Genomic DNA, 18,033 nt, shown 5'->3' with positions numbered 1-18,033 from the left:
AAATTCAAGATATGTAGACCGTTTACTAATTGTAAATCGGCGTAATTTTATATTTATTATTAGTTATTATTAATGTATTTATACTTAATTTTTATTTTAACTCCAAATTTAAATAAAATTTATCGAAAACTAATGTTGAATTTCGATAAGTAAAATTATTTAAAGCTTGAATTCGCTTATTATGTCGACTTGAATTCAATTATTTTTTGAACTTGAATTACACATTAATGCAAGGCTGGAATTCAACTGTATTAACACTGTACTGTTCGACTTGAAATCAAGTTTCCTTTTCACTGGAGAATGCTATTGAAATAAAGTGTAACCCAAGTGTATTTCAACCCTTGAAGTTTGAATGTATGACTGGAATTCAACTTGTTTTACACTTGAAATCCAGCAAAAATGCTTATTGGGTAAAGTTAGCACTAACTATTGGTCAACATTTAACAAATTATGATTTAAAAATTTAACCAAAATAAATTTTGTGATTAATTTTAACTACAACTTGTTAGTAGCAAAAATAATGTGACATATTTCAGTCAACATTTTCAATATTACCCAATAAGCATTTTTGCTGGAATTCAAGTGTAAAACAAGTTGAATTCCAGGCATACATTCAAACTTCAAGGGTTGAAATACAGTTGTATTACACTTGATTTCAATAGCATTCTCCAGTGAAAAGGAAACTTGAATTCAAGTCGAACATTACAGTGTTAATACAGTTGAATTCCAGCCTTGAATTACAATGAAATTCAAGTAGGAATTAAAATTGAATTCAAGCTCTGAAATACAGTTTAATTCAATCTTTTAATTAATGTATAATTCATGTCGAAATAGTAATTGAATTCAAGCTTTAATCTGTTATTATTTTGATTACTTTTATTTTTTAAGATATATTAAAAAGTTTTAAGTTATAACAAACAAAAAGTCAGTTAATAATTAGATAATAATGAATGTCAAATAAGTTATATAAATAAATTTGATCTTAATTTAGGATAGGAGCAAATATATTGAAAAAATTAATTTTAACTTCGTAGATTCGTTCTTGAAAGCTTGTTTATTAATATTTATCCAGGAATCTGTTAATTTTTGACTATTTGTGAGCGCTAGATGAATATATTGCATTCTGTGTGATGACGAAACAATTTGTTATTAATTTGATATTGCTATTACCATTTTACTCACTGTTTTATTTTGACGGAAGACTTGCTTATTTATTGTTTGTGCTGCTGTGCAGTTTTTTGTACATTGATTTTAAATATTTCAATTTTTTTTTTTACAAAATTGATTAATATTTATTATTTGTTTGACAAAAAACAAAAATATGTTCAAACATTTTATAGCTTGAAAAGTTCTTGAAAAAGGGCCTGAAATTCAAGTTGAATTCCAATAAAATTTCCAATACTTGAATTTCAATTTATTGGGTGCTTATTGGGTACCCAATAAGCATTTTTGCTGGAATTCAAGTGTAAAACAAGTTGAATTCCAGTCATACATTCAAGCTTCAAATACATTCAAGGATGAAATACAGTTGTATTATACTTGATTTCAATAGCATTCTCCAGTGAAAAGGAAACTTGAATTCAAGTCGAAGATTACAATGTTAATATAGTTGAATTCCAGCATTGAATTACAGTGAAATACAAATCGAAAATATACTTGAATTAAAGCTTTGAAATATAGTATAATTCAACCCTTGAATTATAGTTCAATACAAGTCGAAAAATAGTAGAATTCAAGCTTTGATTTTTAACCAGTTCTAAATTCAACAACAAATTTGGTTTTTATTATTTTTATTTTGCAAAACTATACGTACATTAAAGATATTTAAACTGAAATCGGAATAAATATACATTTAAATGTATGATTCATGTAAGCTTCACTATTTCTTTTTTAGCATTATCGTAATCTTCTTTAGAAGCCAAATATATGTATGTAGGTTCATTTCATCTGTAGATATTTTTGGAAATTGTTGGGATATAGAAGGAGATGTAACATTCTGCGGGAAGTCGGAAAAAATAAAGAATATAATGTTTATCTTTTTCTTTTAATAACATATTTTGATATTACTTACATATTTTTTGCTAATGGACTTGCTTATGTACTTTAATTTTGCTTAACAGTGAACATTTTTATATTAGTTCTTCTGTTTTTAAAATATTTCATTTGTTTTTATTATTTGTTTGACAAGAAAAGAAAAATTTCCAAATAAGTTTGAACATTTTATAACGTTAAAAATGCTTGAAAAAGGGGCTGAAATTCAAGTTTAATTCCAATAAAATTTCCAATACTTGAATATAAATTTTTCGGGTGCTTATTGGGATGGAAATATAATTATATAAAAGTAAGAAAATATGTTTATTTAAAATAAAAATTGTTGGTCAAGTTGTAGAAAAACCGTATGTGTTCGTGGTGAATATGTATGAATTGACACAGCTGAATAAAACACACTTAATGTGTTAAAACAGTCCTTTTACATATATGTATATTTCAAAACAAATATTTGAAAAATTAATTGAGAATCACATTGAATTTAGCAAATAATTTTGTTCCTAATTAGCTGGCCACTACTGTATATGGGATAGTAAAATTAGAGTGTCCAAAAAACCGGCAAATTTAAAAAACCGGTTTCCGGTTTAACCGAAAAGGTGTGTTTTTGAAAAAACCGGTTTTGATTTTTATCTTTTAAAAAAACCGATGATCCGGCTTCGGTTTTTGTCTTCAAAAAAACCGGTTAACGGGTTTATATTAAATTTTTATTCAATATAAAAAATACGCTAATTCAAAATTTTTGAATTCTTAAGGCAATAATTTTATATATTTCACGAAATATTGTCAAATGCAACAATTTTCTATAAAACTAATCAATATTTTAAAAAATGGTATCATAAAAATATGTTTAAATGAGCTTTTGAAAATATGTTTGATAAAACCGGTTAACCGTCTTACAAAAACCGGTTTTTCAAAAAACCGAAATGTTTAAGAAAACCGAAACCGGTCGAGTTTACAAAGATGAAAAAACCGGTTTTCGGTTTTGGATACTCTAAGTAAAATGTTAGTAATTTGGTTATTTCTCCTTTGATAACTATTAATGACAAAGATCGTTGGTAAGGTAATTTCGGTCTGTTTTAGATACTGAGAACAACATTACACCCATCCTAATCTATTTTATAAGGGCAGGTCTAATGAACACATGCATTTAAACGCCCCATCATCTTGCTGGTATGTGCTCGAAAATGCTGGGGAAAAAAACATTTGTTTCAACTCTAGTTGTGATTACAAATGATTGAGCAGTTTAAAAAATGAGTTTTCAATACATATTTTAGTACTTTCACTTCCGTGAAGTTTTACAACTGAACACACACAGAAGTGGACCACCCATTGTACGTTTGACGAGTACGAGTACGAATACATATTACATGAGTGTATGAATCTACAAGTATGTGTGAATAATTTAATGGTTACGGAATTTATAGTCGTGGTTTTTGTGAAAGAACCTCCTACGAAAAAAAAGGAAGAAAAAATAATCCTTGGCGTAACTTTAGCTGCAACCACAACTACAACTACACAAGTATTCATGCATTATACTTTACCTACATTTGCAATGTAAATTTCTGTTTTCACACAGATGCAAGGATATGTGAGTGAGTATACAGTGAGTGTTAGTAAATTTACACGTAAGTTCTTTCTATTCTTGTGATTTATTTCCAATTCAAAAGAAATTTGTGTTTTTACAGTATTTGTTTATATTAAGTGGAAGAATAAACACTTTGGTCTTAAATTTTACAGTATCGTCAAAATTAATGAGATCTTTAGAAAATATATAGAAATAATTCCAAGTATTAGTATTTTCCATTAACTTGGTCCACGCATTATGAAAGTCGTATTACTGTGAATAAAGTGAACAAATTCCTTTGCCACTCACTGTTGGCATTTATGTGTGTGGCTGATTGTTGGTGACATCGTTTTAGTCCAATTCAAAAGAAGTTTAAACATACTACACACTCGTGTGTACAAAATAAATTATTTCAAAAAAGAATAAAACCAAACAGAACCCAAAATGCAACATTTGATTGCAGTGAAATTTAATGCACAGCACTCAGTGTATAGCAAGCACATCATTACATTTCAACATCATTGGAATCGAATAATGTATCTGGGAATGGAGTGGGTTTTTCGTGTATTTCTGGGTATTTGTGTGCGAGTGTGCGTATGTGGGTGGGAGATTTTGTTTTCACATGTTTTTGACGTGTATTTACAGTTTAATGCGTTTTATGTTGAATAAACACAGTGGAATAAAAGTGAAAATATTGTACAAACATACTCATAAAAACACGCACCCATATATACATTCACATTAGGTTGGCACATATTTAATTTTTTTTTTTTTTTTTGATACCGAATAAAGTTTAGAGCTTTTATTTGAAGTTTAATGTTTGGGATAAAATCATATATGTTTTAAAAATAAAATTAATTTCAAAAAAATCCACATAAAAATTGTTATTGTATTTCATTTGCCCAGAGGTATTTAAATATAGAGTCTATATTATAGACTATAAAAATTGTCTGACATATTTAACACATTATAATTTGTTATCATAAATTTTCAAAAAATTCGATTCGATTCTAATAAGCACTAATATTAATTAAAAATTCATATTTTAACAATTACAACATTTCAATAACAAAAATAATAGTTTAAACTGATTGGCCCATAATCATAGTCAAAAATAAAGTACATTTTAAGAGAATTAAACTCGACTTTACTTAAGAGTGGACTTTAGGTCTATCATAGACAAGTAAAAGTATACTTCTGACGCTGAAGTCGACTCTAAATATAAAACTAGCTGAAGTTGTTTTTAACTCGTTTAACAACAGCATCAGCTGTTCTTCGCCGAGTAAAAAAGTTCGTCACAAAGTTAAAAATGTTTAAGTTACAAGATATTGGTAGAGATTTTGCAATTATTGAACAGTTATCAATAAAATTAGTACCAAAATATCGTAATTATGATATTAATCTTATCTTTTCCACTTTTCCACAACAAACAATTTTCTTTCTTTAGATGTCCCGGTTACTTTTATTGTTTACGTTTTTTGGATTTTTTTTTAATTTTGTATGTCAGCTGTTCAGCGTTGCCACTTGTCTGTTTTTTGTTGTACCTATATTGTATGAAAACATTTTCTACATTTGCGGTGGCACCCAGTTAAAGTCGGTTCAATTTAAAACGTACTTTAATTTTGACTATGGTAGCAAATTAATAAAAAGCAGGTTTTTATTTTAAAGTTGTTTTTAAAAAGAACCGACTTTAGTGTTTGACTATGATTATGGGCCATTATCTACACTGAATCAATTAAGTCTCCGTACAGACATACTCATAATATAAACAAGCTATTTATGGTCACTTTTCAATACATATTTAAACCTTTTTTTAATTCATTTTATAAAAAATCTTATAAACTAGAAATCTACATAAAAAAACTACAAACATTTTCATTAAAAACATAAAAATTTACATAAATTCAATAATTGTACGAACAGTATCACCAAAAAAGTCTCCGTACAGTTAACCGTTTTAAGGCAAGGAATCCCAATATTAATCTTAATTGAATTTAATGTGTGGTAGGTCCTCCTTTCTGAGCAATTGCAGCATTTTAATGGCTGTGCATGGAATGGACCAGTTTTGTTGTTGTCAGGGAATCTATTTTATACCACTCTTCCATTATAACGGCTTTTAGCTGATCTTTACTCGTTATATTGTGCTGCCGAATCTTTCTTTCCAAGTGATCCCATAGATGCTCAATCGGGTTGAGATCAGGTGACTGAGCTGAGCAATTTAAGTGCTTAGGAACATTATAAATATGACATTCCTTTACTAATCTAGAGGTGTGTTTGGGATCGTTGTCTTGTTGGAAGCAATACAAACGTCCAAAGCCTAATTTTTCAGAACTTTGTTTTAAGTTTTCTTTTAATATATTAAAGTATGCATATTTATCCATCGTGTTTTCAACAAACATAAGATTTCCCACCCCAGATGAAGCCATGCAACCCCAAACAATAACGTTACCTCCTCCATGCTTTACGGTTCGCGTCAAATGCTTCGGATTCATTTCAGTATTTGGCTTTCTCCAAAACATTTATCTTCCATCAGAACCAAAAACATTCAATTTACTTTCATCGCTAAAAATAACTCGATCCCAAAATAAAAAATCTTTATCAGTATGCTCGATAGCGTAATCCAATCTCTTTTTCATGTTCACTTTTCGAACAAGGGGCTTCTTACGGCTTACCCGACCATTGTATCCATTTAGTTTAAGAGTGTTTCTTACAGTTTGGGGGTTTACCGTTAATTCATCACTAGTTTTCAAGTTTCCCGCAATTACACATGCGTTAATTTTTGGATTACCTTCTACAAATCGTACAATTCTTCTCTCTAAGTGGTGGTCTATTTTTCTTGGATGGTCAGTTCTTTGTTTATTTGCCATTGTTCCAGTTTTTTTGAGCTGTTGAATAACGTACTGAATGGAAGAGCGTGGTCTTTTTACAATATCCTTGATATCGGTTAGATTTTTTCCTTCATTTTGCAAGTTAATAATAATTTTCTTTCTATACATTAAAATTTGCTTATTTTTGGATTCCCTGACAACAACAAAGCTGGTCCATTCCTTGCACAGCCATTAAAATGAAGCAATTGCTCAGAAAGGAGGACCTACCACATATTAAATTCAATTAAGATTAATATTGGGATTCCTTGCCTTAAAATAGTTAACTGTACGGAGACTTTTTTGGTGATACTTTTCGTACAATTATTGAATTTATGTAAATTTTTATGATTTTAAGGAAAATGTTTCTATTTTTTTATGTTGATTTCTAGTTTATAGGATTTTTTATAAAATTAATTAAAAAAGGTTTAAATATGTATTGAAAAGTGACCATAAATTGCTAGTTTATATTATGAGTATGTCTGTACGGAGACTTAATTGAATCAGTGTATATATCTATATAAATATATAAATCTTTTTGTAAGTTTGTTGGTTTGTTTGAGCATCACGCCTAAACGGCTGAACCGATTTTATTGAAATTTGGAACATAGATAGAGTCTTACTTGGAAGCATCAATAGGCTATATCTTTTTTTAATACTTGGACCAGAAAGAGATGTAAAGGAGGTAAAATTGATCCTTTAGTTGTAAAACAATCAAGAGTTTTGGAACCTAGATATTTGAAATTTGGAACCTAGATATTCCTTTACTTGGAAGCAATAATAGGCTATATAGTTTTTCTTAACTTGGACCACAAAGGGACAAAAGAGGGCAAAATTTGTACCAATCATACAAAGTAAATAGTTATTTTCGAATATCTGCAGAACTAAAATTGTGACTATCTTCAAACTTTATACGAATCAATTTCGTATCACTGTTTGAAGTTTAACTAAAAATGGGACGGATCGGAACAGGGAGTGTGACACCTCCCATACAAAGTAAATAGTTATTTTCAAATATATGGTGAACTATAATTGTGGAAGTCTTGATATTTAGTCCGAATAGCACCCTTATCATTTTACATGGTTTGGCTGAAAATGGGCGGTATTAAATTAGTGGGCGTGGCACCTACCATACAAAGTAAATAGTTATTTTCGAATATCTGGAGAACTGTAAATGTGAGTTAATTTCTTATCATAATAAAAAATGGGAAGGATCGGAACTCGGGGGGAGTCACCTCTTCATCTTGAGATCTATAATTACTAGATTCTTTCAACTCTCTTATCATTTTACATAGAATATCTGAAAATGGGCGGGAGTGAATAAGTGGGCGTGGAACTACCCATGCAAAGTATATAGTATTTTCGAATATCTGCAGAACTATTATTGCGACAGCCTTCAAACTTTATACGAATCAATTTCTTATCAGTACATGAAGTTTATCCAAAAATGGGACGGTTGGGAAAAAGGGGTGTGGCACCCCTTCTTAATTTCTGGCATAACAGGACACTTGCATCAACGTAATTTACACAAAGTTTAAAGACTCTTACAATTAGATTCACTTGATATTCGAATATTTATATATTTTATCTACAATGGTAACAAAATAACTCATTTGAAGCATTACTTTAACTATTATAATAAATAGCTTTCATATCATTATAAGGAGTCTGACTTAAAATAGGCGAATGTCTTAAAAAAAGCTTCAAGATTTTTTAAAATCACAGGATATTTTTTATACCTTCAACGGCATAGTATGCAATTACTCACAAACAAGAAATTCCGGTATTAATTATATTCATTTATTTGCTTATAAAATCTTTTCACATTTTTTTTTATTTTACTTCGACAGGGGTAGCGAAGCGCACCGGGTAAAGCTAGTATTTAATATTTTAATTCTTTAGGTATGTTTTAGGCTAAAATTGCGGCGAAAACTAGGCTCCCAATTAGCTTATAGTATGAAATTTTTTTTTTATATAAAATATATTTCTAGAGTCATTGTAATTCAGATTTGAAAATTTTGTTTCAATATCTCAAGTAGTTTTCATTTTATATCGTTTTTTGCTTCTCCTATAAACTTATGAAAAGTGATGTTACGTTATTTTGCATTTTAGGTGACGATATATATTGTTTTATTATAAGAGAAAAATCTGTCACTTACGGTATGTCACGTACGATATTAAATTTTATTTATTATAAAATCATCCAAAGATTGTTTTTATTTAAATACGACGGATTGTAAAGGAAAAATATTTCGTTTAGTGTAAGAAATTAAAAGAAAACATAACGCTTCTCACGATTCGAAAATTTTCGCATATTTCTACATGTACCTCAAAATTACTTCCGTTTTATGTCACGTACGATATTGCTTTATTTCGTTCGATATTTTGGACAACAATGTTTCGAAAGAACTTTTTATTATTTTAAAATATAGTACCCTCTGAATGGAACATAAAGACCAAATAATTTTTGCAAAATCTATTCCACTCTATAGGCGTACAAATGTCATGTACGATGATATGGAATCGCCCATATGTTATTTTAATCATGTGATGACTTATATACAAAGAAGTAAAATTTTTGGAAAATGGCCTTTTTGACCAAGGACAATTTTTTACACTATTTACTGTTTTCTAAAAAAAAAAACTTTAAAATATACGAGTAATATGATAGCAAAAATTATAAAATCTGACTAAAAGATTAACTTTAAGGATTTTCAAGCATCTATTAAAAAGTATGAACCAAGAGCTTATATAAAAACCAACCTATAGCGAGTTTCGGAATTGTACAATTATGCAATACAAAAACTATTTTCCAGTTCAATGTTTTTCAACATTTTTTAAATATTGGCTCAAAACTAGAAAATTCAAATAAAATTTGCAACCTCAATACATTATCCGATTTGTCTCAAATTTTCAGCATATGGTTTTTAGATGGTTTACGTGGTAGTTCACTACGTGCGAACAATCAAGTAGAGTCGAAGGGACCCGTTTTGATATGGTTTTTAGATAACATAAATCGCGTAAATGCAAAATGAGATTCACCCTAATACACATAGATACACACATACATATGTAGTATGTTTATATGTATTTTTAACATTTGGTTGTGCGGTTTAAAGAGTGTTGATGTTTGTAATGGTTTTGCGTTTACATTTATGTACATTTGCATCTGTGTTATTTACGTGTGTATGTATGATTGTGTGCATATATTATCATTTGTATAGATGTGTAACTATGTGTTTAAAATAAATACATATTTCTATTATTTAACATTTGATATTGTTGTAACCATTATATTTATATGGTAAAATCGCAATATGTATGTGATGGTACAGTACAAGTGTTTGTTGTTGAAATGCATTTATTTTATGTGGCTTTAATGCTGATACATTTATTTATTTACTTGTATGGATGCATAAGAATGTATTTTCATATAATTCTATGGGTGGGTGTATGAATATTTCTATGTGTGTGATTCTTTGTAAATGCGAATACTTTGTGGTTAAATTTAGCACAATTATCAAATACCTACATTTAAACGAAAAAAAAAACTGAAGCCTACATATTTTAAATAATTGTGGTTAAAATAATGTTTTCACTAAAACTTTTAATTTTTTTTTTTCAAATTTCACCAGTTTATTTACCCATTTTTTATAGAAAGTAAAACTTTAATTGTTTTTAATTCAATGTGTATTATGTATGTATTTATGTGTATTATATAAAATAAATTCAATCGATACTTAATGCATTTTAAACGAAAATTACATTTAAATAAAAGAACATAGGTGCAACTAAATAAAAGAACAGATTGAGCATTTCCAACAAACTGTATTTAATAATGGTATAATAGATTATTTTGATAAAAATAATTTAGCGTTATTTCGGTTACCAAATTTTAGCACAAACGGTAGATTAGCTAAAAGGATTTTTTTAATGGTAATTGTGGATTAGCGGTGACTGTAGCTAACCTAATTTCTTAACAAATTCCATGAAAAATAAGATTTAATGGCTTCATATTATTGTCTTATGGTGTTTTCTTTTCTGACACAAAATGTTGCCTATATATTTTGTAACATTTATTAAATGTTACCCATACCCTCATAATGTGTTGCATTTTTAACGATCACAATAGAACAAAAATCATTACCATTTATGCAATTTTCTCTTATGTAGCTTCGAAATATTTACCCAATTCACAATTGGTGTCATACAATGCTACATACAATGCTACAATACTACGACATCAATTGTGAATTGGGCAATTATAAAACTATACTTTTTGTTTACATAAAAAGTGGTGCATTTCTAACTCTTTGATAAAATTGAGGGTGAAACATGTAGCATATATTCAGGGTTTTAGGGTAACATTATTAGAAAAGAACACGACCAAACTACATTTTTTTCAGAAAAGAACACAAAGAAGGGTAAAAGGCAGAAAGAATGCATCATTTATGCCAGAAAAGAAAACACCATTAATATGAACATTAGGCATATAACTAATTTTGGCGAAATTTTTAGCATACCACCTCGTGATGGCCAATGTTGTATAAGTAATGAAAATCATTTTTTTAGGTCATTTGGAATAAAAAACATCACGCACCAACACCAATTTCTAAAATAAACCAAATTTTTCTTTCTTTGAAAAATTATATAAATAATTTCATAATTTTTTTTACTTCCCTTCTTTAAAATTTCCTTATTTAAAAATTTTTTTTAAAAAATGTATTACTTCCCTTATTTAAAAATGATCTTTTGAAGTATGTCCGCAGTTATTATTAAAATAAAATATATTGTATTTCAAAATAATTGAAAATATTTCATGAAAAACTTTATTGCGTTTGGTGCTTGAACTTTTTTAACAACCGCGAAAAAATAATACCGTGGTTTTTTATATTTTTTAACACTCTATACGACTATGTTATGCCAATTTGCATATTTGCAAAAATTGTCAATAGTTATATCCCTAATGAACATTTATTTTACCATGCAAAAATCACGACTCATGTATGGAAGAGGATAAAGGGTAATTTTATTTTCCTCCCTTGCAAATTGATTTCGTTTGAAACACAAAAGCGTAGTTAAGTATTGTAAAATTCCAAATAAAAACAAGTAAGAAAGTATGGTCGGTCAAGCCCGACCATATAATACCCTACACTAAATAAATGAGCAAAAACATATTTATTTTTAAATTTCAATTCGTGATTGATTTTCGGAAGTGGGCCTTATATGGGAGCTATAACCAATTATGGGACTATCACTATAAAATTAGGTCGTGTGATTTATGTCTATATTAAAGTCATTTATGATGAATTTTGTGTGTATATCAACATTTTTAAGAGATTTATGCATGTTAAAGTGATTTTCGGAAGCGGGTCTATATGGGAGCTATGACTAATTATAGACCGATCGTAACAAAATTTGGTGACATGAATTTTGTATATATAAAACTTATTTGGAGCGAATTTTTTTTGTAGATACATGTATAAATTAAACATTTATGACTGATAAAGTCCAATTTCGGGAGTACATTTGCAGAGTACAGGTCGCAGTTTTGAATATATTTCGATAAAATCTGGATAAACCGTTAATCGGTTAACCTTAACTCGTGAACATTCCCTTCCAATATTTTGTTGAAGTATAGTACGAAATCTGAAACTAATTTAGAAATTACCATTTTTCTAGACTGTTAATAGACGAAACCGAAGACACTACGAAACTACTAATGTATTCATATTGTAAAAAAACAAATGGAGGAATTTATATGCTTAGAAAATAGTACAAAAAGAACTGATTAATTGGATATTCTTTATCATGCCTTACATTCGATTTCTTCAACATCTACAATCAGTGAGAGTTTTAAAGTCAAGTTTAATTACAACTAAAAAAAATCGTTTCAAATATAAATTATTGAAATTTTAAAAGAAAAATGTTTTTGCTCATTTACTTAGTCGGGCTTGACCGACCATACTTTCTTACTTGTTTTTTAATGGAAAACGGACGTAATCCCTTATAGCCAGTAACTTTGTATACCCTACACCCATAAATTGATTCGTATACAGTTTTAAGATTGTCACAATTATAGTTCTGCAGATATACGAAAACAATTATTTACTTTGTGTGAGGGATGGCCACGCCCATTTTGCAAATCATATCTATCCCGCGAAGTTTTTCGGCTTTGGCAATTATAGTTCACCAGATATTCAATAATAATTATATACTTTGTATGGGAGATGCCACACCCACTTGAAATTTCAAAGTAAAAGTAACAAATTGTAAATTCCAAATAGAGGTACATATATACAGTAAAAACCTTAAGAGGAGCGAACCAGGGGTTTATACATAATAATTAATATATGTATATAAATAGATAATGAAAATAAATTATCTATATCCGGTATATCATATAACTGCAAACATATTTTGCTTACTGATAACTACCGCGATATACGAATACCGTCAAAATAAGTGCCAAATAAAAGCTTTTATTAAAAAATACCATACCAATATCATACCGAATTTGAAAGTAATGAATTTAACCATAAAACTAATTTTAAAATCGACGAAACATTTTCAATTAATTGTTTTTTAATGCTCCTAAATTATCATGTCCAGCTAGACGTGAATTTGGAGCCCTACAAAAAATAAAATACAATATACAAATTGAATTGCAAAATTAGATAATAGAAAACATTTTTATATCAAAATGCAAAATGTGACAAAAATATTCAAATATGCGCCAAATATATAAAAATATTATGTTATAAAATAAAAAAGATTGTGATCGAAATTATATTTAAAAGTGATTTTGTGTTATGTATCTGTGTATATTAGAGTGACAGCCGATTTTTTATAGATTTCAAAGAGTGCCGGGTGGAATATTGTAACACTAGGCCTAAATGTTAGATGCTGAGCCAAATTGGACAACGTTTTCTGGACGTGCATCGAGGTCAAAGATCAGATTTATGCAAAATGTTACTATTTATATGAAATAAATTGTTTTTTAGAAATATGTAGATTTATTTATATTAATGAATATTACAATTTTTTTTTTGGAAATTAACCCTATCTCCTTTTTGTCAAAATGACCCAAAAACTGTATTATAGTAAAACCTTCAGACCACATTTAAAATTACCAAGACTATAATATTATGAATAGGTTTTACTTAATATTTATAACAGTAAGGAAATTGGGCTCATTCGCCAAAATATGAAAAAAATAGTTTTTCTTGAAAATCGCTAAATTTAAATCGCAGGTACGGAAAAACTGTAAGACGTATTGACATAACTTTTTCATATTTGTATTCCCTATTACGATCTCAATAAATCCCAATGTGATGATCAAAAAATTCCAAAATTTATTTGACAAAATTTTTAAAAATTTGAAAATGGAGATTCCAAACAGCTGTTAAAAAAATATTTTTTTTTGGCCATACCTGCGAATAGGTTAACGGTATCCTACGAAGTCAAAAACTCAAACACAAGTAAATACGGATATATCTATATATATAAAAATGAAATGGTCCATGTATGTAATGGCATCAAGTGAGAACGGCTGGAGCGATTTGGCTGATTTTTTTTTATTCGATTCGAAATTTTCAGAAAAAATTCAGCAATTTAAATTTTTAATATATTGCCTTCTTTTCACTTCTCACTTTTCCGAATAAGATACATTTTTTGGATAAACTTGAAGAACTAACATTAGTAAATAGCTACCGGGCGAAGCCGGGGCGGTCATCAAGTTTTATATGAAAATTAGCTTTTATTTTAATTTTTCTCGAAATATGTTAATATTTTTTCCTAAATTTCTTGTTCAAGTGGCCTGAGACATGATAATGGTCTGGCGAATTTGTAATAACATTAACATTTTTTAAACAAATTTTGTCTCATTATAACGATAATTACGTACACATTTCGATTCTTTGGCATTCAATTGCAAAAGTTAAATTTTTACAAAAACTGAAAAATTTTGACGATAATACAGTTTTTGGGTCATTTTGACCCAAAGTTAAGTGCTGAAAATTTGAGCCAAATCGGACAACGATTTCTGGACGCGCATTGTTTTCTAGAAATATTTTTTTTAATGTAATATTCATTTATATAAATAAATTTACATATTTCTAGAAAGCAATGCGCGTCCAGAAATCGTTGTCCGATTTGGCTCAAATTTTCAGCACTTAACTTTTTACATAATTATGTCTTTACAATTGAAAGTATATTTTTTATTTAGCAATTCATTTTTATTAGACACTAAAAAGCATACTATTGCATCTATGGTTTCGTCTGCCTTTCTGGATCGAATTTTGTTTCCGACATATGCTGCTGCCGAAAAACATCTTACATATTGGCAAAATCGTTTGCATACACTTATAACAAATCTACAAGTATTTTCCTCTTGTTCCTTCAGAATTAAAGTGATCTATTTCTTTTGCAAGTTGCAAATCTACATTATAACTTGGTTTCGTTATTGATATTTGGGTTTTTTACATTTATTAATAATATCTTTTAGCCTTTGAGCAATCGAAATATTTTCATTTTGTTTGAGCTCCTCATCTGAGATAAAATCAATTTCATTTGAAGAGGATTTAAGTTGAGTTTCAAAAAAATGTGAAGAATTGATTTTCCGGAGCCCGACTCTAGGAAAACCAAAAATACCGCTTTCCTTTATTAACTATGTTGTAGCAGGAGTTGAGCTTAACAACTTTGCTGAACATCACTTTGAGATACTCGGGCATGTAGAATGTCAAAATGCATTCAAAAATGACAATTTCCCCTATTTGTTTATGAAAAACGGGATTTGGAAAATCCCGAAAATCCTGGGATTTAAAATTAAAAAAATCCCGGCCTTCGGGGTTTAAGAAATCCCGAAAACCCCGGGATTTTTGGGAACGGGATTCCCCGTTTGGCATCTCTAGTCACAATATTCCACCCGGCACTCTTCAATATTTTAACAAAAATTTTTTTCCATACAAGTGATTGTCACTCTAGTGTATGTATAGCTGTGAATATATGTACATATTTATTAAATTAAATATTACAATTTTACCAAATTTTCAATACGTATTTGTTTTGTAAATTAACACAACACAAAAAACAATGACCACCAAATGTTAAACAAATACGTACAAATAAAAACCATAAATTAAATTATTTAATTTGAAATTTAAACAAACCTTCTTTAATTAATTTATTTTATTTTTTCATCTCTATCAATTTCAGCTGACATCATACAAGATGTGGAAAATTAAAAAAAAGAAAAGCAAAACACGTGTTGGTTGGTAACCACTCAATATGGTAAGAATATAAAATAGAGGCAAGAAACAACAAAAAAATAAAAAAACTGTATTGTGAAATTTGAAAAATTGTCATCATTAATTAGCATTAGAAATTACAATGTAGTTAAATTTAATTACTTATTTGTATAATTAAGTTTACATTCCATAAACTAAATTTAATTAGAAAGAATAGGAATACAACAAAAACAAAACTCAACAATTCAAAAGAATTTGTTTAAAAACGAGAATAACTTTGAGCTAATTTGTGATTAATTAAATTAAATTGTAACGAAGTAGAGAAAAACTTGAAGAAAATGAAAAAAGCCAACAAAATCAATTTAAGTTGAACAATTCTGCTCTTCTTGTCTGGCATAAAAAACAAATTAAGATAAAGATAAAGAATATAAAAAAAGTAAAAGTAAAATAAGATAATTAAATTGACCAAAGATAAATTTACAAAAAATACATACATACAATATACATACATATACATAAAATACTTGAACATAGAAATGTAAATTATTAAAAAACTAAAGAAAGAAGAAAACAAAACCAATTTCTTCTTATAAATTCAATAAAAAAATATTTTACTTATTTTTCATATTACAATACAATACAATATTTAGTACTAAGTTTTAGTTTTTATGTATAAATTAGTCACTTAGTTAGATTATTTAAATTGCAAAAGTATTTTAATAACACTGTGCTACAATTTAAGTAATGAATAGTGTAAATAACATGACTGGATTAACTTCTAAAAACTAGCTGCAAATCCTTTACTAAATGAGATTAAGCGAACGTGGTCCCCATACTTGCAAATTTAAAATTATTAGAGTTAATTTCAGAAATTTCAAAATTATATTGATGAATCAGTCGATTGGTTTTTTGTTGTAGCACCGTGTTGTTATTTAAAATGTTAAATATGTATGTATTTCATTATAAAGTAAATGTTAAATTTCTTTGTTAAACTGTTGGTATGTAAACTGTCATGTATTTTGTATTTATTTGGAAGCTGAAATTTTACTTGCTTTTTTTAAATTATTTAACTAAATGCTTTTTTACAAGTGTCTTATTGATATCAATTGGATCTAAAGAAAGAACAAACACCACGGATTTTATTAATAACTACAAAACCTAAAATAATTAATTGTTTATGTTCTCAAGAAATAAAGGATTCCTTCGCAAAATGTCAAAATAAAATTTCAAAAGCCAATAATGTCTTCTCTTTTACTTAGGCCGGGTAACTTATAAAAATTTTAAACATAGTTAAGGCATAATCAATGTTTAAATATATTTTTTTCATACAAAAAAAATTATTTAAATATTGTTTAAGCTTAACTATGTTTAAAATTTTTATAAGTTACCCGGCCTTAGTATATTTAAATTAAAATGTTCCTAAGCTCCAATATCAATAAGATTGAGTTAATTTTTAAAATCGTTTGAATCGTTCGAAATGAAAATATTTTTATAACACACTGGGTAGCAAGTAGTGTTTATAAAAAACCGACTTTTTAAAAAACCGGTTTGTCGGTTAACCGAAAATTGGGCTTTTTTAGAAAACCGGTTTTTCGGTTAACCGACATCGAAAAAACCGGTTAAACCGGTTAACCGTCATATATATGTAGAAAACATAAAATGTCCAATAAAGTATATACAGCTTTAAAATTTGTAGTTTTTAGTAGTCAGGAATGGTTAATATTAAATACCTATGAATATACAAAAGTGCTAAGTCCATTTTATTTTGTAAAAATTTCAAAATTATTATGTCAGTCAAATGGAATTGAGTATAAATATGTTACTAAATATATAATATACTTGTTTTAATTATTGGTTTATTCATTAAATTTTTCTGATATGGAATCAGATTTCAAAATATTTCAAATTATGGATTTTGGAACGTTGTTATTTCTGAAAAGGACTTTGTACACTAAGCTAACGAAATGAATAATAAAATAAAATTTTAAGAACAAAACACACTAATGAAGTCAAATTGATTGAAAGAAGGTATGCACATCAAATTCAACTTGACGTTTGGTAAAATCATCACTAAGTTTATAATGAATCATTATTAAGATTTTGCTTAACTTCTAGAATTCTGCGGAATTTAATTTTTATAGTTTGATTATGTAAACTCATCGTAAACTCAAGCTTTTAAGTAAACTCATCGTCCTCTACTATTTAGAATCATTTTACTTCTTAAAAATATTAATCTAAATAGGTTTATATTGTAAATCAGCAGTTTAGGTTTCAAATCAGACCAATAATGTTTGTACAATGAATATAA

The 18,033-nt window shown here is 28.1% G+C and overlaps 1 protein-coding gene across 1 annotated transcript in view; it reads left to right on the top strand.

The window, feature by feature from the left end:
- Window positions 1-15,956, top strand: part of fred (friend of echinoid) — a 559,239-nt gene extending 543,283 nt beyond the window's left edge. Inside the window, exon 8 of the mRNA XM_065501969.1 lies at window positions 15,694-15,956. Within this exon, the coding sequence (XP_065358041.1) occupies window positions 15,694-15,722 (29 nt within the window). The 3' untranslated portion in view covers window positions 15,723-15,956. The remainder of the gene's footprint in view (window positions 1-15,693) is intronic.
- The last annotated feature ends 2,077 nt before the right edge of the window (window positions 15,957-18,033 follow it).

Source organism: Calliphora vicina, chromosome 2, assembly GCF_958450345.1.
Source record: "Calliphora vicina chromosome 2, idCalVici1.1, whole genome shotgun sequence".
In the NCBI taxonomy this organism is placed as follows: domain Eukaryota; kingdom Metazoa; phylum Arthropoda; class Insecta; order Diptera; family Calliphoridae; genus Calliphora; species Calliphora vicina.
This window is presented reverse-complemented; position numbering and strand designations above follow the sequence as displayed.